The sequence below is a fragment of the Protobothrops mucrosquamatus genome, unplaced genomic scaffold, assembly GCF_001527695.2.
Source record: "Protobothrops mucrosquamatus isolate PMUCROS unplaced genomic scaffold, P.Mucros_1.0 scaffold1163, whole genome shotgun sequence".
Lineage (NCBI taxonomy): Eukaryota > Metazoa > Chordata > Lepidosauria > Squamata > Viperidae > Protobothrops > Protobothrops mucrosquamatus.
This window is the reverse complement of record NW_015387378.1, coordinates 439,086-459,640: the sequence shown is the minus strand read 5'-3', so window position 1 is coordinate 459,640 and position 20,555 is coordinate 439,086. Positions and strand designations below refer to the sequence as shown.

At 40.0% G+C, this 20,555-nt stretch overlaps 1 protein-coding gene across 2 annotated transcripts in view; it reads left to right on the top strand.

Moving 5' to 3' along the window:
* The window catches only part of GLIPR2 (GLI pathogenesis related 2), a 59,649-nt gene extending 42,594 nt beyond the window's left edge, over positions 1–17,055 (top strand). The window contains exon 5 of one of the 2 annotated variants that reach the window (XM_015820696.1): positions 16,124–17,055. In XM_015820696.1, coding sequence (XP_015676182.1) covers positions 16,124–16,284 — 161 coding nt within the window. In that variant the 3' untranslated portion in view covers positions 16,285–17,055. Of the gene's footprint in view, positions 1–13,301; positions 13,376–16,123 lie in introns of those variants that run through there. The other variant, XM_015820697.1, reaches the window with a different exon arrangement.
* The last annotated feature ends 3,500 nt before the right edge of the window (positions 17,056–20,555 follow it).

Here is a 20,555-nt window from a genome sequence, read left to right as displayed (position 1 = left end):
ACTCTTCCATACTCATTCAGTAACTGTATCAAATTTCTTGTTGAGTCAATCGGTTGAGATAATATAAAAACCAAGTCATCAGCAAAAGCTCTAAGTTTATAGTCGTTCTTACCCAAAGTTATTCCTCTTATAGTTGATGTTTCACGAACCTTAATTAATAAAATCTCCAAAGTCAAAATAAACAACAAAGGTGATAAAGGGCATCCTTGTCTCTTCTGTTGCTTTTTGAATTGTAGGTTCCTTAGTTAAAATCTGGGCTTCATTTTGTAAATTTAGGGTGGCACCTTTGTCTTTCAATCTGGAATTCATTAGCTCAGTAGCTTCAAGGATTTTTTCAAGTATAAGTTTATAGTTAAGTTGTTGGTAGTGTTCCTCCATTTCTATGATGTTTACAGATAGTCCTTGAGTGGAGGCTGTTTTTGATAAAAGTCAGTGAATGTCCATCTCCATTATTCCTGTAAGTTGTTTCCACCACCCATCTATTTCAAATTCTTATCTTTTTTAGATAGTACCAAGGACAAATATGGGCTACAGGCAGGTCTCACAGTCAATAAATTTTTTTTTCACTTGCTATACCAGGTTTTGCCATAAGATGTCCCCGATAGCATGTAAAGTCTTTTTCCAAACTCAAATTCCAAACTCAAATTATCCAATTTAATTTTCCCCCCAACTTAACAAGTAGATAAGGTAATAGGTCCTCATAGAAATAGGAACTTTTTGGGACCCCAAATATCCCAAAAGTGCAAGTCCAGTTATTTAGTTGTTTAGTTGTTTAGTTGTTCTTTTCTTTTCATAGCTTTATTTTCCCAAAGTAGGCAGATGCCGCGATGTTAAAGGGGGAAAAGAAATTTCAGGAGGCTTTTACAGGAAGGTAGTTGGGATACAAGAAAGGTAAGGTAAGGTCTCACCCAATTCCTTCACGGTGCTTTCATTGTGCTTGGTGGTGATTTTGGCTTTTGGCTGATATGGCTTAGTGATCGGCCATGTTGATGGCCAATCATTTCTCCATCAGTCCAAAGGAGCTGCCTCAGATCAAACAGAAGGGCTGCTGCCCTTCCACGATCTGTTGAGGGTCCTCCTCGCGGTTGTTGCCCCTTCAGGGTGACTTTCGATCCTTTTCAGGGTCGCCCGACGAAGGAAAACCAGACGGCGGAGATAGCGCTCCCCCGTTTATCCGCCAGCGCCGCAATCACAATCCGGAAGCCTCATTTTTCCCTCTTTTTTGAAGGTGGGGACTTACATCAGCCCATTTCCAGTCCTCTGATAGTTCCCTGGTGGTCCAGGATCTTTGAAAGAGATATGGTTCAGTGGTTCTGAAATCATGTCTGCCATTCCTTCAGAACCTTGGGCTATAATCCATGGTCCTGGTGATTTGAACATGTCTATAGATGCTCTCTTATCATTTTCTGGCCTGTTTTAATCTGTATTCCTAAGATGTTATTTATGGTACTGATTTTGATAAATTGGACTGTTTTTTTTTCCTTTTGTGTAAAGACAGATGCAGAATACAAGATCAGCAATTTTGGTTTCTGTCTGTTGCTTGTAAAATAAATAAATCAAAATAAATAATAAAATAGCTCTAGCCATAGCACTTAGACTTATATATTGCTTCACAGACTTTACAGCCCTCTCTAAGTGGTTTACAGAGTCAGCATATTGCCCCCAACAATCTGGGCCCTCATTTTACTGACCTCAGAAGGATGGAAGGCTGAGTTAATCCTGAGCCCGGTGAGACTCAAGCTGCCAAACTGCTGTCAACCAGCAGTCGGCAGAAGTAGCTTGCAGTACTGCATTCTAACTTTTGCAGCACCAGGGTTTATTATATTTATTATTCAGTAAATAAAATAATAAATAAAAATATGTTTAGAGTTAGGTTTTTTAAAATAAACAAATCTATAATAAATAAATAAATCTATAATTAGGATTAACCCTAAACCCTAACATTGAATCCAGACTAAAATGTTTCGTATATCTACAAAATTAAGCAATATTTATTCCATGTACTAGGATTTCCTTCTTTCCTGGAATTCTAGTGAGTCAATTCTGAAGCTGTAGAAGGATATTAAATTGCATGTATTTATTACCTCACTCCAGTTTCTCAGAATTCTGTCTCTGGTGGCAAAACTACACAGAAGAATTATACAAGAACGAGCTTAACATCCCAGATAACCACAATAGGGTGGTCACTGACCTCGAGCCAGACATCCTAGAATGTGAAATGAAATGGGCCTTAGGAAATCTGAGCAACAACAAAGCTAGTGGAGGTGACAGTATTCCAGCTGAGCTATTCAAAATCTTAAAAGATGATGCAGTAAAAGTGCTACACTCAATTTGCCAGCAAATTTGGAAAACTCAACAATGGCCACAGGATTGGAAAAGGTCAGTTTACATTCCAATTCCAAAGAAAGGCAATGCCAAAGAATGTTCAAACTATCGCACCATTGCACTCATTTCACATGCTAGTAAAGTTATGCTTAAAATCTTACAAGCTAGACTCCAGCAGTATGTGGATCGAGAACTACCAGAAGTACAGGCAGGATTTTGAAGAGGCAGAGGAACTAGAGATCAAATTGCCAACATACGCTGGATCATGGAGAAAGCTAGGGAGTTCCAGAAAAACATCTACTTCTGCTTCATTGACTATACTAAAGCCTTTGATTGTGTGGATCACAACAAATTGTGGCAAGTTCTTAAAGAGATGGGAGTACCAGACCATCTTATTTGTCTCTTGAGAAATCTATATGCGGGTCAAGAAGCAACAGTGAGAACTGGACACGGAACCACTGATTGGTTCAAAATTGGGAAAGGAGTCCGGCAAGGCTGTATGCTGTCGCCCTGCCTATTTAACTTATATGCAGAGCACATCATGAGAAAGGCAGGGCTAGATGAATCAAAAGTTGGAATTAAGATTGCCGGGAGAAATATCAACAACCTAAGATATGCAGATGATACCACTCTAATGGCAGAAAGTGAAGAGGAACTAAAGAGCCTCTTGATGCGGGTGAAGAAGGAGAATGCAAAAGTTGGCTTGAAACTCAACATTAAGAAAATCAAAATCATGGCATCCGGCCCTCTCAATTCCTGGCAAATAGATGGGGAAGAAATGGAGGTAGTGACAGATTTTATTTTCCTGGGCTCCAAGATCACCTCAGATGGGGACTGCAGCCAGGAAATTAAAAGATGCTTGCTCCTGGGGTGGAAAGCTATGGCAAATCTAGACAGCATACTAAAAAGCAGAGACATCACCCTGCCAACCAAAGTGCGTATAGTCAAGGCAATGGTTTTCCCAGTTGCAATGTATGGCTGTGAAAGTTGGACCATAAGAAAGGCTAAGCGACAAAGAATTGAGGCCTTTGAACTATGGTGCTGGAGAAGACTCCTGTGAGTCCCTTGGACTGCAAGGCGTTCAAACCAGTCAGTCCTAGAAGAGATCAACCCCGACTGCTCTTTAGATCCGGTCTAGGATTTCAACTTTGAGTTTATGAAACCGGTGGATTACTCTTCCTTCCTGAGTGACCTCTTCCCGGATTACGACCCTTTCTAACTCCCGTTATCTTCTTCCCCTGCTGTCTCTTACTCCACGCTGGATGGAGTCACTGAAGCAGTAGGCGTGAACTTAAATGGACTCCAGAAGATGGTAGAGGACAGGAAGGCCTGGAGGAATGTTGTCCATGGGGTCGTGATGGGTCGGACACGACTTCCCAATTAACAACAACAAAATTCAAGAAAAGAAGGGATTGGAACATCTAAGTTATATCTAAAGGCCAAAGATATCTCTATGTGACAACAGACACATTTTCCTCTTGAAATGTGCTGAAACTCAGGTACTCATCGGCTTCCGGTGAATTTGGGTAAACTTTTACAATTTGCACATTTACTACATAGATACTTTTCTCTGAAAATAAGACCTATCCCAAAAATAAGCCCTAGCTTGATTTTTTACATGTGTGCTCAATATAAGCCCTACCCCAAAAATAAGCCCTAGTTTTGGGGCGGGGCGCATGCACCCATGCATCCCATACCCGCTTACCTTAGGACCACTGCAGCCAGGTCTCCCACACCTCGACACTTATCACATGGCTGGTTGAGTTCTTCTGCAGCCATTTGCAGCTGCAGCCATGTGGCACATCGTGCCGCCGCTGCTGGTTGCGTCAGGAGACTGCGAGGCTCATCACATTGCTGATCATACTGCTACTGCTGCTCACAACTGGAAGCCGCAAGGCTCATTGCACCAATCACGCCAGTGCCGCCACTCCTAGCAGGATGCCATGTAGCCTGTTGTGCCGATCATGCTGGTGCCACCACTCACGGCAGGAGCCCATGTGGCTCATTGCATCAATTGCACCAGTGCTGCCACTTGCGACAGGAGGCCGCATAGTTCATTGCACTGCTTGCACCAGTGCCACTTTTTTACATGTCCTCTCATATTGGAGAGAGCTAGTTGCTATTATGTTATGCCCTCATACAAGCTGTGGCTTTATATATTACTTGATTTCCTGAAGGTCAAGTAACCAAGACTACCAAGGCAATTAATAAAACTTGGTACATTAAACAAAAGAGAGAGTTCTATGAGTCAGTTCCTAGTAGAGGAATTACTATGCTAATTGCAATGGCTATATGTACTTAACGAATCTCACAAAGAATGAAACTGGTCATATACTACCTCGTAGTGATTAAATAATGTGTAAAGCACATTCACTTGAACAGATTATATTCATTTAATCTCAGTGTCATCCTTAAAACAGTTACTACTGAGGTGTCTAGAGTTGGTTTTAGTCCAAATAGAAAGGATCAATTCCTGATGTAATCTAAACAAATTAACTACAGTGGTATTGTCATGGTTCCGATAGATGAAATGCATCAAAAGAACTTCCAGGCAAAATTCTTCCTTAAAGAACATTTTATTTGGGAAACAAAGTACCGGCACTACATAGTTGAACCCAAAAACTAAATTCCCTTCCCCCCAGATACAAAGTAACAAAGTACAATTCCCACCCCCAATAAACTATCATAAATCACATTCCCCAATTAGTTAAAAGCACGGGCTTTCTCCCCAGCTCCTCAGCCCGCCAAAACATTATCAGCTTGTCCTTGGGTTCCCACAGCAGTGTTATCATTATGGCTAGCTGAGCTTTCATTCCAACCCCCTCTCTGCTGCACCTGATTTCGAAAAGCAAGAAAAAGCATAGAAAAGGAGAACAGAAAATGGCTGCATTTTCATCAGTTGTCAAAGCGGGAACATTCAATATTAGCAGCATTGACATCTGCCCCCCCTTACAAAAAGGACAAGTCCTGCAATTCAAACAAAATTATAGGTTAGGGGTTGCCCCTCGGTTTATTAGGGTGTTTCTCATAGAATTTACTAATGAGCCTGTCAGCTTTTACATCACTAGATTTTACCCATGTGGCTTCAGACAATGGATATCCTTTCCACTGCACTAAGTACTGTAACTTTCCCTTAAAAAGCCTAGAATAAAGAATATGCTTCACTTCATAATGAGTCTGTCCAGCTACCATGAGAGGGCCAGGTGCCTTTTTAGGGAGAGGTCGTAAGATAGAACCCTGAAAATGTTTCAATAGGCTACAATGGAACACAGGATGGACTTTCCCTAAGAGTTTGAGAAGCTTCAACTCCACCGTGACTGGGTTAATGATTTTTATGATGGGGAAGGGACCTAGGTACTTCGGTCCCAACTTCTTACTAGGCAATTTAAGTTGTAAATACTTTGTGGACAAATAAACTTTTTCCTCAACTTGGAATGACCTTTGGGGAGTCCTCTTTTTATCTGCTTGCTTTTTGTATGTCTCAGAAGCCTTTCGCAAAGTGATTTTTGTTTTCCAAAACTCTTTCCACCCCCTCACCCACTGGTCAAGCGTTTGGGAAGCAAAAGGTCCCTGAGGATATTTGGGTATTGGGTTGAACTCTTTTCCCGTGGCAACTTTAAAAGGCGTAAAACCAATTCTGCTGTGAACTGAATTATTGTAAGCCATCTCTGTGAAAGGGAGGAGGTCAGTCCAGTTCATTTGCTGATAATCCACATAGCATCTGAGATACTGTTCCACCATTGAGTTTGCTTTTTCAGCCACCCCATTCATAGATGGGTGAAAAGCTGATGACAGTCGTTGTGACGAGCCAATTAACATGAGGAAACCCGTCCAGAACTTGTCCATAAACTGCACCCCTCGGTCTGAGATTATCTGCTTTGGCATGCTGTGCAGCCTGTAAATATGCTTCAGAAACATCTTGGTTAGTCTTTGGGCAGATGGGAGTCCTTTGCAGTCGATGAAATGAGCCTACTTTGAAAATAGATCTATCACAGTCCAAATCACCATATTCCCCCTACTTTCAGGTAACTCCACTATAAGATCCATAGCAATTTTTTTCCATGGCTGGGAAGGGTCTGCAACTGGTTGTAATAGTCCAGGGGGTTTTCCTGGAATTCTTTTCATGGTGGCACATACAGCACAGCTTAACATAGTTCTCTATGTCTCATTACAAACCCGACCCACCAAAATTGTTGATAAACCAGATGCAGTATTTTTAAATATCCAAAGTGTCCAGCTTGTTTCACATTGTGACCATGCTGGAGAGCGTTAAGGCAGAGGGTTTTGGGCAAATACAACTTCCCCCCTTTGTAAGTCAAACCATCCCTGCACTTCAAGGAGGTTTGATTTTCTTTGAACCATTGATCGTTGAGGAGTCCCTGTTTTGATTTCCTCGCCCCAGGGTCATCGGGGTTGGGACTTTCGAAGAGAGGGATCTTTGTGGCATTAGTTGAGAATCAGCTTGTGGTGTAGATATAATTGCTTCATTAACCTCTTCACGCTGGCTCTTGTATTGAGGTAATCTGGACAAAGTGTCAGCTAAAAAGCCCCCCCCCCGTATGTACATCAGGGTAAAGTTAAATCAGTTAAAGTATTGCGCCCACCATACTTGCTTCGGGGACAGCTTGCAGGGAGTTTTCAGGGCCTCTACGTTTTTGTGATCAGTCCATACCTCGAAAGGCATCTTGCTCCCTTCTAGGTAGTGTTACCAGTTTAATAGAGTCCAACGAATTGAAAAGGCTTCATTCTCCCACACTGCCCACCTTCTCTCGCAGTCGGTGAACTTTTTCAAGGTGTAGGCACAGGGCTGTAGGACTCCCTCATGGTTCTTTTGCAATAGTACAGCTCCGATGGCCATGTCGCTGGCATCAGCTTGAATCACAAAGGGTTTCTCTGGACAAGGATGCTTTAGAACTGGCTCGTCCGCGAATAGTCTTTTCAAATTCTCAAAAGCAGTTTGACAGTTCATAATCCATGTAAGTGGCTGGCCCGATTGCGGCTTTTCCCCATCCTTGCCTGTTTTCAACAAGTCCGCGAGGAGTAAAGCAATTTCAGCAAACGAGGGGATAAATTGTTGGTAAAAGTTGGCGAACCCCAGAAAAGCTGTTTGCAAGTCTTTGGGGGTTGCCATTCGATTATGGCTTTCACTTTAGTAAGGGCCATTTCAATGCCCTCACTGGAAATTCTGTAGCCTAGGTAAACTCACATTTTGATAGTTCAACACACAGTTTGGCATTCAACAATTTCTTTAACACTTTGCGCTTTACATGGTCAGCCATATTTGTGCTGTATATCAGGATATCATCAAGATATACCAAAACTCCTTTGTATAAATGATCGTGTAGTACCTGGTTGATCAGCTGCATGAAGACAGCTGGAGCCCCCTGTAGTCCAAACGGCATGACTTTAAATTGGTAGCTCCCCATGGGACAGTTAAAAGCAGTTTTACATTCATCTCCTTCTCTTATTCTTACTCAATAATATGCCTCTAGTAGGTCCTTCAGGAGAGGGAGGGGATATTTGTTTTCTACGCTCACAGCATTTAACCATTTATAGTCTATGCAGAGATGAAGCGACCCATTTTTTTCCTCTTTAAATAACACTGGAGCTCCCACCTGAGATTTGGCTGGCTCAATAAATCCTCTTGCTAGGTTCTTGTTCACATATTGCTGCAGTTCATCCATTTTGAACGGAGTCATGACATACATCCTTGGCTGTGAGAGTTTAGCTCCCAGCAATAGTTCAATGGTGCAATCATTGGACTGATGGGGAGGCAGAATGTCGCATTCTTTCTCACTAAACACCTCTGCTAGATCCCGGTATTCGCTGGGGATGAGTGGCTCGCCTGGTTGAGACAGGATGGCTATCTTTGCTAACTCGGTAGATGGCTAGACTCTCCAGTAACATCGGCCGAATTAAGGGGGGGCTTGGGCCCTACAGGTAATCTCACAGTCATCCCCTTTCCCCACCAAATAAATGGTTTCCATTTGTCCAACCAGGCTAGCCCTAGAATCACAGCCTCCTTCGGAGCCACCATGAAGCGAATGAACTCCCAATGTTCACCTATTTCTAAGTGTATCGGCTCTGTCAATTGTGTGACCAAAGTTCCTCCCATTAAAGAGCCATTGGCTTCCTCAAATCTCATGGGTTTGGAGAGCAACCTTGTTTGTATACCCATTTTAAGGGCAAGTGGCAGGCTAATAACGCACTGGGAGCACCCCGAGTCCACTAGCACTTTCAAATCTATTTGTGCACCCATCTTAGGGATGGCTGGAGGCTTTCAGGGTGATGGTGGTCGTCTGATCTGTTCTGGCTTCTGCCCGGCTTCCTGAGGTGGTGGCTTCTTATAATGAGCCAGCTTGATGTCTAATCTTACTGCTGCCGGGTACCACACCTGCAATAGGTTAGGGACAGCTCGATAGATACAGGCCTGGGAAATGTGATCATCTAGCCTCTCCTTGAAGTGGTGCACTGGGGACTGTTCGGGCCACCTTTCTATTCGACCTGCTATCTTACGAAATTCTCATATGTATTCCAAAGCAGGTCTGCCATCTTGTTTTATCTTATGAATTTGTTTCTCCATTTTGAGGGCTACGGATAGGTCCTTGAACCTGGCTCTTAATCTAAGGAGGAAGAGGTGGAGGTTCCCCAACTCAGGTGCTTGCTTGTTGTACAAATTGTTTAGCTATTCAGATGCTTCCCCTTCCAAACTGGCTGTGACCACATCAACCATAGCAGCTGGATTTGGGTAGAAATTGGCATTGCGATTCATGTGGGAACGCACTTAGGAAGAAGATCAGCTTCTCTGGGTCACCGTCAAAAGTCGCTCTAAGGGGTGGCGCCATCATGGGTTGCTGTCCCTCCCAGTGTGACTGCATTCCCAGCGGTTGCTGGCCTCCCTGCTGTGGCTATTGCACCCCCAGTGGTTGCTGACCTCCCAATGGTGACTGCGGCATCCCCAGTTGCTGCAGGCTCCCCAGGGATTGCTGCACATGCAGGGGCTGTTGCCAACCCACTGCTGCTGCACTCCCAACAGATGCTGATCTCCTGGTGGTGGCTGTGGCATCCCCAGTTGCTGCAGGCCTCCCAGTGGTCCCGGCGGCAGTTGCTGCAGCATCCCCAGTTGCTGCAGGCCCCACAGTGATTGCTGCAGATTCAGGGGCTGCTGCCAGCCCCACTGTTGCTGTGCTCCTACCTGTAGCTGGCCTCCCATCAGTGTCTGTGGAATCCCCAGTTGATGCAGGCCTTCCAGCTGTTGTTGCACATTCAGGGGCTGATACCAGCCCCACTGCTGTGGTGTTCCTACCTGTGGCTAACCTCCCAACGGTGGTGGCTGTGACATCCCCAATTGTTGCAGGGGCTCCAACAGCTGCAGTACTCTCACCCATTGCTGCCTGGCCAACAGATCGTGCAGCTGTTGCATTATATCATGTTGAACACTCACATCTGACTCTTCTCCCTGCATAGGCTTCAGACTCGGGTGGTGCCAACAGTGAAGCACTGCGTTGTTTGACTGATAGTAGCAACAGTCAGGGCTTTCATGGTACCTGTGGTGACTGGAGCTCAGGACCCCAAGGTGGTTAAGGTAGAAAATGGTAGTTTTTGGGATAATGTCATGGTTCCAATAGATGAAACGCATCAAAAGAACTTCCAGGCAAAATTCTTCCTTAAAGAAGTCGAGAAACAAAGTACCAGCACTACATTGTTGAACCCAAAAACTAAATTCCCTTCCCCCCGGATACAAAGTAACAAAGTACAATTTCCACCCCCAATAAACTGTCATAAATCAAATTTTCCAATTAGTTAAAAGTGTGGGCTTTCTCCCCAGCTCCTCAGCCCGCCAAAATGTTATCAGCTTGTCCTTGGGTTCCCACAGCAGTGTTATCATTATGGCTCGTTGAGCTTTCATTCCAACCTCCCTCCCTGCTGCACCTGATTTCTAAAAGCAAGAAAAAGCATAGAAAAGGAGAAGAGAAAATGGCTACATTTTCATCAGTTATCAAAGCGGGAACATCCAATGTTAGCAGCATTGACAGGTATCTTGGTACTCAACTGCTTTGAAATTCATTAAATTTTGTATACAACACATTCTGATGTGAAAATGTTGTCCCGGTGTTCATCATTTGTTTGTTACTCAACACACAAGCTAGAACCTGTTGGTGTTGGCTGCCTTATGACTCACTATATTATTTCTTATGGGAAAAAATAGTTTGGTGCTCATTATTTTTGGTACTCATTGCACCTCCTGGAATTAATTAACAATGAGTATCGAGATACCACTGTAGTTACAACCCCCCCAAACCCTAGTTCACCAAAATTCTGAGCAAAATTAGTAATAATTGGACAGTAAATAAATAGCATAGACAAAAGAAAGCACAGATTTGCTTTGTCAGTGTAATGAATGCAAGAACAATAAAGGGACACAAGCATTAAGATCCCTCAGGAATCTGTATTGAAATGGCTATATTTTTAATATGTTCATAAATTATCTGGAAATGAGGGAGCATGAGGTAATTCTATTTGCTGATGGCATCAAATAATTTAGGATAATTGAAGACTAGACTAGACTAGACTAGACTAGACTAGACTAGACTAGACTAGACTAATAGAATAGAATAGAATAGAATAGAATAGAATAGAATAGAATAGAATAGAATAGAATAGAATAGAATAGAATAGGAGTTGGATGAGACTTTGGACATCTTCTAATCTAATCCCTGCTCAAGACCCTATACCATTTCAGACAAATGGCTGTTCAGTCTCTTCTTAAAACCTCCAATGATGAAGCACCCACAATTTCTGATGGCAAGCTGTCCCACTGATTAATTGTTCTCTTTCCTGCCCTTTCATGCTTTGGAAAATAAGTTGACCCCTTTGTGGCAGCTCCCCAAATATTGGAATACTGCTATCATATCACTGTCAAAAGTGAAAATTTGGCAGCTATGTGCCTTTCTGTTTTCATCTTGCCATCAGAGTAAGGTGGGGAGGTGTTGCTTTTGAATGGGTTAGTTAGAGAAATGAAACCTCTCCAGTTCTATGGAAGGTTGCTGAGAGTTGGCAGTATGGAAACCTTTCAAAGAGATGTGAAGAAGATAGCAGATGGGTCACATAACAAAGAGAACTTGCTTATATGAGCTACATGTAAGGGGTTTGTCTGGAAAAGTCATTGTTATATGCTATGGTCTGATGCTTTGGGACTTTAGAGTTAGTTTTTCCTTGCCTTTACCAGGTCATGTATTCAACAGACAGTAAGCTTTTCAGAAATAAAAATAATCCTGGACTTTTATTTGGATACTCGAGCTGGAGATTGACATTAAACTAACTCTCCTACAGTTTGCAGCCTACCTGGGTTTCTCTCCCAGGAGTGCTAGTATATTGTGAGTTCTGCAATGAAAAAGACCAGTAGAGGGTCACCTCATGGAAAAGCTCCTCTTCTGAATACAGTGACTATAATCCAGACAAGAGAGACTGATTTATCGACAAGAGCTCACCCAAAGCAGAAAGCTGGATCATTAGAGCCAACTCGAACTGCTGGAGGAGGTTCAGAGATTCCTTCTCTGGCACCATGAACTATGTGGGTGAGTGGCCTCAGGAAGACAGCAGAAGCTGAGTTTCTTTTGGCTCAATCTGAGGCTGGGCCAATAAAGGCATCCAAGAGGGCAGCAGAATGGAGAGAGGTGATGGATTGGAGACTCCCTATGCCAACTCACAGCCCTTCTGTGGAACAATTAAGAGAGAAGTTCAGGGGATTGGAGGTGCAAAGAGCTGTCCCACCAAAGTGATCAGTCGTGGGTTTGGCTCATTACCCTATTATCCCACCTCCATCTTCGCAACAGCCAGTAGCTTCGCTCTGGTCTGGGATGGCAGGAGTCACCCAGGTGGGGAACCGAGGGACCATATTCCAGCCACTTCTGTCCTGACAAAAGTTGGGACACCACCTGACCCCCAGCTAACTGATTGGAGAGGGGCTCAGGCAGTGTTACCAGGAACAGGTCTGCCATCCATCTATGTGCTGGTGAAGGAAGAGCCCCAGCCTCCTCTTTTTAAAGTCAAGTTTGACAGACAACCAGAAAAGCTGGCTTATTTCCTGACCTGGGTGTGGAACTATTTAGAAAATTATGGTGACAGAGACCTTAATGTCAGATCGTGGGTGAATGTTATTTCAGTGAAGCTAGAAGGGGAAGCAGCAGAGTGGTTCATGTCCCTCTATGATGAGGTAGCCTCAGAGCTCCTTGATGTGGATTGCTTCATGCAAGAGCTACAGAATCAGTTTGAAGATCCTGCTGAAGCAAGAAAGGCTGATGCGAGAGTCTGATCAATCAAGCAAGGGAAGAGACTGGCTGAATATATTTGGGAATTTTGTATCTTGGTCACTCATGTCAGAAGTTGGCCAGAGCTTATGTTAGTCTACTAATTTCAAGATGGGTTAACAAGGAACTGTATTTCAACTGTCTACCCAGAGAGGTGCCCCATCTCCTCTGTGACAGGTACCAGTTAGCTACTGAGGTGGAGTTAAATTTGATGGATTACTGACAACATATCGGTCAAGATCTTCAACCTTGTCCTGTCCTTGTCACAATATCAGTTTAGATTACTTGGAGTATTGTGTTTCTGCTGGAGGCATAGAAATAGATCCAGAGATAGTAAAGGCCATTTTGAAATGGGAAGCTCCCTGGATGTGAAGGAAGTTGCAAAATTTCCTGGGGTTTGCCAATTTCTACAGACAGTTCATACCCACTTTTGTGCAGATTGCTTTGCCTATAACCAATTTATTAAAATCGGGAAAAGGAAATAACGGGAAATAATGGGAAAAGGCACAGTGGATGGCAGCTATAAATGTTAGAGCAGATAGGCTAATAAGAAAATTCCATTTAAAATACCCTAACTGATCTCAGTGTGGAAAGGGAAATTGGGCATGAGATAGTTATCAATGTGTGTGTGTGTGTGTTTATTTTATTATTTTATTATTTTTCCAGATCCATTCTTCTGCTGAGTGGGCAACATGTCAGCTACACGCATCTCTATTTTCATCTTGTCATTAGAGTAAGGGGGGAGGTGTTGCTTTTGAATGGGTTAGTTAGAGAAATGAAACCTCTCCAATTCTACAGAACCTTGCTGAGAATCAGCAGTATGGAAGCCTTTCAAGGACATTCTAGCAGTAACTGTGAGAGGGACCTTTCTCCTAGTGGATGATCACTTAAATATGAGCCAGCAATGTGTGGTAGCAGAAGATAGCAGATGAGTCCCATAACAAAAAGAACTTGTTTACATTAGTTACATGAACATCTGGGGGGGGGGGTTGGCTATGAAAGTCATTTTGTATGCTGTGGTCTTTAGAGTTAGTTTTTCCTCATCTTTACCAGGCCATGTATTCAATAAACAGTAAGCTTTTTAGAAATGAAAATAATCCTGGACTTTTATTTGGATACTCGAGCTGGAGGTTGACAGTCACCATTAGTCCTCCTTTTCTCTAGAATAGCTATATCCAGTTCCTGCATATGTTTTAATCTCCAGCCATTTAATCATTTTATTAAATCATGCGTATTAAAATATTTAGACAATGAATGAAACTAAATGGGGGGGAAAATGGGAACTTTTTTTCACAGAGTGCATAACAAATGCCTTAAAATAGCTATCACAAGGTGGTCATCATGGCATCATATGGAGATTCAGAAGGGGATTAGACAAATTCATTAATCTACGTAAATCTACTGGAAACTGCTTCTAATTAAAATTATATTTAATAACAAAGGAGCAGGCTTCTTGATACCAATTTGCGGACAAAATTGAGAGCAAGGCTAGGTACAAGAGAACAAATAGTAGAGTTTTAGTTCAGTATTTCAACATTATCCCCCCCATGGAATCCAAATAAATATAATAGTAATAACAGCATTCCCAAACACAGTGATACAGTAAAACAAACAATACAATTAAATAAATATTTCCTCCAGTGTCTAAAAATTCATATGGTTAGGCAAAAAAGCACGAATAAATGTTAAAGCGTTACAGGATAGTAGAAGTAGAGGTGGCCTTGGGCTTCCAAAATGGGAAAATTATTACCAAGCAGTGGGGTTGCTTTGGATTAGTGATTGGATTAATTTAGAAAACAAAAGGATTCTAACAATTGAAGGTCATGATTTATAGGCTGGTTGGCATGCTTTTTTATGGGGAAAAGATAAGAAGTCCCACACATACTATTAATTTGGACATGGGAAAAAGTAAAAAAACAACATTATATGAAAATTCCAAATTGGACCTCACCAATGGAGGCAATGATTCACCCAAATACACTGGATAAAACAAAGATGATAAGGTATAAAGAATTATTAGACAATCAAGGGAATCTTAGATCAAGGGAGGAATTAAAAGAACAGGGAATAATTATCGATTGGAGGCCATATTTACAGATACAATCAAAATATAGTAAAGATATGGAAAAGTATGGAATAAGTCGGATACCACAGCAATTGGACAAAATATTGACAAGCAAGAGAGGAAAATTTTTAACAAAAAACTATAAACTTTTATTAGAAGTTGAACTGGAAGAAGAAATAGTAAAAGGTCCAATGATAGCATGGGCACGAAATATAGGTAGATATATAAAATTAGATGAATGGGAAAGAGTATGGAACAAAAATTACAAACTAACATTGTCAACCGCATACAAAGAAAACCAATATAAAATATTCTATAGATGGCATTTAGCACCGGCGAGATTGGCTAAGATATATAAAAATATGAATCCGGACTGTTGGAAATGTAAAAATAAAGAGGGAACATTTTATCATATGTGATGGCAATGCCCCAAAGCAAAGACTTATTGGGAGCAGATAAGGAGATGGATACAAGAAATAACAAAAGAACAAATTGAACTTAAACCTGAAATATTCCTATTAGGCATAATCAATCCAAAGATGGAAAAACAACTTCAATACATCATTATACACATAATAACTGCTACACGCATTGCATATGCGCAATGCTGGAAAAGGGAAAATATACCAACAAATGTAATGATTATTTACAAGATACTAGAATGTGCTGAGATGTACAAACTTACTCTAGAAATAAAAGACAAGGAGGTTACAGAATTTTATGAGATATGGGACAGGTAATACAATTGGTTAGAATTGAGGAATAAAAAAGTATGAGAAGTAATGTAAATAAGTGTAAATAAATGTAAGAGATATAGGACATAGTATTGTTAAGAAAAAAGAAAAATGTACTTTATATTTTGTTTTTTGTAAAGAGAAAAAAAAAAGAACAATTAAAAAGAAAAAAAGAAAAAAAGAAAAGCAATTTTGCTTATCAACAATGATTCTGAAATGAGATTGAGATAAAGAACCCTTTGTTTCAAGCCACTGTCAATATAATATATATAGTCAAATCAGTATATCTCTCTGATCAATAATCTATTTTGCATTTGCTGCAGGAAAAATATATGCATGTGGAAGTATGTATTACACTTAGCCAAGAATAGTTTGCTTGTATTCATTATTATAATTTACTATAAATTGAGGCAATTCTGTCCTATTTACTTTGACTTATGGTAAAACAGGAAAATAATCAAGCATTCTTTGCCTGTTTAAGTTAGCCCACAAGATTTTTATTTTTAGAATCTTACAAAAGCAAACTTCTTTCATTCACATGTAATATCCTGTAATTACTTGAAGCAGTTTTTCATAAACCACTAAGTTGTTATTTCTTTTTCTTTGCTTAGTATGGTCTGATACTTATGACCAAAGTATTTTTTTTAAATGCTTATGCATTATTTTTTACAATACTCTTGATTTTTCAGGTCATTTTACAGCAATGGTTTGGAAGAACACAAAAAAGATGGGAGTTGGAAAAGCAGTTGCAAGTGATGGCTCCACATTTGTAGTGGCTAGATATGAACCTGCTGGCAACATTGTAAATTCTGGGCAATATGAACAAAATGTTTTTCCACCAAAAAAATAATGGAAAGGAGCCTATATGGAAAAGAGGCTATTTTTAACAGGTTATAAAAAGGAAACTGGGAGTTCATCTGATTACATTGGATAAACCACTGTTGAATGGTACTTCTGTCTTTTAATTATTGTTTCAAAAAATGTTTAATGGAGAAGCAGTTCTGTCTACAAAATTAATTCTTGTATGGAACCATTACTGAAACATAAAGACAATGACACAAGCCAACGTATGGAACATATATATCAAGAAATGTAAGAGCAAAATATATTGAAATAACAGAATTAAAAATATAATATTTTGATATTAAAGTTTGTAAATATATTTTAGAGGGTTTATATAATTTCATATTTGTACATAAATTTCTTCTCTAAAATATATTTGCAAACTTTACTATCAAAATATTGTAATTTTAATACTGTTATTTCAATATATTATATTTTCAAGGATTTCTAAAAAAAACAGTAAAGACTGATTTTAATGGCTTACAAATGCTATTCATCACCATAGGAATTGATTGTGTTGCAACAGTTTTAAATATGCTAAACTGAATGTAAATGAAAAATAGCATATGTCCTAACATAAATTGCATGAAATGATTTATCTGGTGCTTCCACCTGGTGTTTATGGATAAGCATGGACTGGTGTAGTAGGATTGTAGGAATTCTGAAAATATAGCTATTTCCACAGAGCACAAAACCTATGTATCCCTTGGACTCTCGTCTGATTTCTTTTTGCTATTATATAAAATGCAAAGACAGAATAAACGAATAGTTTCATTTCTCAGTCTGGAAGTTTACTTAAGCTTACAGAATTACCATTCAGTAAGCATTTCACCTTCTGCTTATATTGCAAAGACTTTGTGTAAGTGCAATATATGGAGAGTGAGGGTCTCCTATTAGGGACAGGTGACATGATTGGAGAATCAGTTAATACAGTCTGCACCATCTGAATGATACAGTTGTTGGGGAAGTGCTCCATTGCCACAATAGTCATGACTTTTGCTTAGAAGTCACACTTTTGAAAGAAAATTTTAAAAAGACTTTAAAAGATGGAAAAAATTAAACTCTCCTGGTTAGGATTAACAGAGACTCTTAAAATGAATATATTATTCAAGACAATTTTTAAAATTTGAAATGGAGCCAATTTTATTCCCATATAAAATTTTGCAAGAATGGCAAAAAACATTCAACAGATTTATATTGAATGAAGGAAAATCTAGAATAAAAATTAAGATTTTACAAGATGGACCCAATTGGTAAAAGAAAGCTCAAGACCTTATTGGTTGGAAACGTGAAAGAGGCCTTCAACCTGCAGTGGTTAGACAATGGCTAAAATGATGATGATTATGATGAGGAGGAGGAGGAGGAGGAGGAGAAGGAGGATATTCTTCCATTCAGTCTTTTCTGGTTCTTGGAGACTGCCTGAACAAGACTGCAATTTTTTTGACAAGGTTTTTCAGAAGTAGTTTGCCATAGCTTTCTTCTTAGGGCTGAGAAAAAGTGACTGGTCCAGAACCCTAACTGGCATGGGTCTAGGCCAGTGTTTCTCAACCTTGACAATTTTAAGACATGTGGACTTCAACTCCCAGAATTCCACAGCCAGCAATGCTGGCTGTGGAATTCTGGGAGTTGAAGTCCACATGCCTTAAAATTGTCAAGGTTGAGAAACACTGGCCTAGGCTATTTGAGGAGCGATCTCACTCCAATAAGACTAGCCTGCCCCACCCACTCCAGTGGAAGGAGCCTGCTGTGGACCCTGTCAGCCAAGAAATTCCAGCTAGTAATGTCAAAGAAAAGAGCCTTTCCCCCTTCCCTTTGTTACACTAAAGAGCCCCAGCTCTGTAATCAGAAGTGAAAACTGTTCCAACTCTTCAAACCTTCCAGAAGAGTATCAAAACCTGGTTTAGCTAGTTGCCTTAGGAGGTAACTACTGGAAGTGGTTGACAGAGTAAGAAGAAATCTTATCCCAATATCATTTGTCTCCTTGGTTCTAGTTTTTATATACTGTTTAAAAATTTTAATTGTTTCTATACTTTTTTATTTTCTGTAACTCACCTTATCATTGAGAAGGGAAAGGTAAAAATTTAATAAACAAACAAATAGTTATCCAGCTGACTTTGTACCCAAGACTGGACTGGAACTCATTTTCTGGTTTCTAGCCTAATGCCTTAATTACTACAGCAAACTGGCTGTCTAAACCATATTATTGTGTAATATAGTATAATATAGTATGCATATTATCTATCATAGATAACAGAATTGAGAAAATGAGTAAATAGTAGACTATCAGTTTCTCTCAGACCTAAGCCCAAAGACAACACAGTGAAATCCAGTCAAGTTGACAGCCCCAATTTCTAGGTTTAGAGATTAGAGTGTAGCCCTTTCATAACCTCAAGTGATTTCCCAAGCAGCAACTCATAAGGAGAGATCTCTATATCTTTCTTAGGTCTAGGAAAGGGGAACAAGGCTACGGTTGGATTTGGGGCCTTGATAAATGCTTCTTTTTACAAAGTTTATCTAATAGGGTTTTTAGCATCCTGTTAGCTCATTGTTCTCTCCCTGAAGACTGCAGGTTGTAAGGGGTCTAAAGAATGGAGAAAAGACTGGACTTGAAAAGAAGAGAAGATTTTGTGGGAAACAGAATTTTACTTGGATGCAAAATTTTATTCTGATGAGTTCAGGAGAATGATATGACTGTCAGCACTCTTTGTTGGAGAGAGAGGAGCCCTTCCCTTTGTTACACCAAAGAGAGGTGACAAATCACACCAACTCAGTATTTACTATTTCTTCTTTTGCTTTATATCAACTACAAATTTATGTCTATAAATGTTTTCTTTTTAATTTTTCAATATAACTGCAAAGTTTTTTTTAATATTAAGAGCTGCATACTTTTAAGATTATACTTTATGAAATTAATTGAATGCAATCTGTGTGCAAAGGTTTTTTCCCCAACCATATGTTTTATATATTTACAAGGATTATAATCACTATGAACTGAATTTATATGAATGAACTGAATATGAATTTCTATATATGATCTGAATAAACTGAATGATCATTTATAGACCCTTTGGCTACTGCAAGGCAAAGTTTTGTTTATGCTAAAGAACCTCTAATTGTTGCAAGGCAAGGCTTTGTTTCCACTAACCACAAAGCAAAACTGCAAATTTAAGTAAGCCAGTAAAGTTATGAGAGCAGTAAAACTGTGATTTATGAGGATTGTAGATCTGTGTTCTAAGCTGACAATAAGATACCACAGTTTCTATTTTTCTGCAATTATTACTCTAACCTAGCAATAAGACACTGAGTTTCTATTTCTCTACAATTATGATTCTATCGTGTGGATTAAAAACTAATAAAGATTGCAATATTGTTAAAGGAAAGAACCTCTTCAGTATTATTACAAACTACTAATATTTTTATAACCGTTTACATTAACTACAAGCTGATACTTCATTTTTAGCTGAGATTTTATATTTTTCTTTTCATTGTTTTATTCATCTGTCCAGTGCTTTTTTTCTAAAAATAAAAGGTGCCGGAACTCACATACGTCATATAACCCGTCTTGCCTATCCTACAAGGTTCCATTCAAAAAAGGTGCCGGAACTCCGTTCTGGGCATTCTATGAGAAAAAAAGCCCTGCATCTATCAGTCTTTTATATGTCTTTCGATTACAAACTATAGACGATTTAAGTTTAAGGCATTTAACATTAAAAGACTAACATTTAAGAATAGAATTTTTTAGTTTAAAATTTTTCCAAAACAATATTTTAAATTTTTTGAAATGTTTAATTTTAGATGAGAAGGGGTATCATCAAGCAATCCAATTCTCCCAGGAGCAAAAATCAAAGATGTGACTTATTAAAATAATCAAGCCCACAGTTTTTTATCCCTTTCTTCTCTTCCATGTGGGAACAAATGATATGACTATAAGGACCCACCTCACTTTACATCTTAAGAAGACAGAACTCTTGGAATATCTCTTCCAACAGGCATCTTTATTAAGAGAAAATGATTGCAGGCATTCTAGACAGGATCTGAGGGATCAACCCCTACCATTCAATGTTTTAAGTGTTCCCAGGGACTTCCGGTGGCAGGCGCCTTCGCTGGACGCAGCTGTTTGCTGCTCCCGCCTGTTTCTGCGTAAAAGCCGTTTTGACAGCCTGCATCAGCTGTCAAACGGCTTGATACCTCTCCCCTGGGCATAGGGGGAAAGGTGAGCTGCCCGAGGTAGGAGTTGAGTTCCCGAGTCGTCCCTTGTGGACGATGTAGGTGAGAACT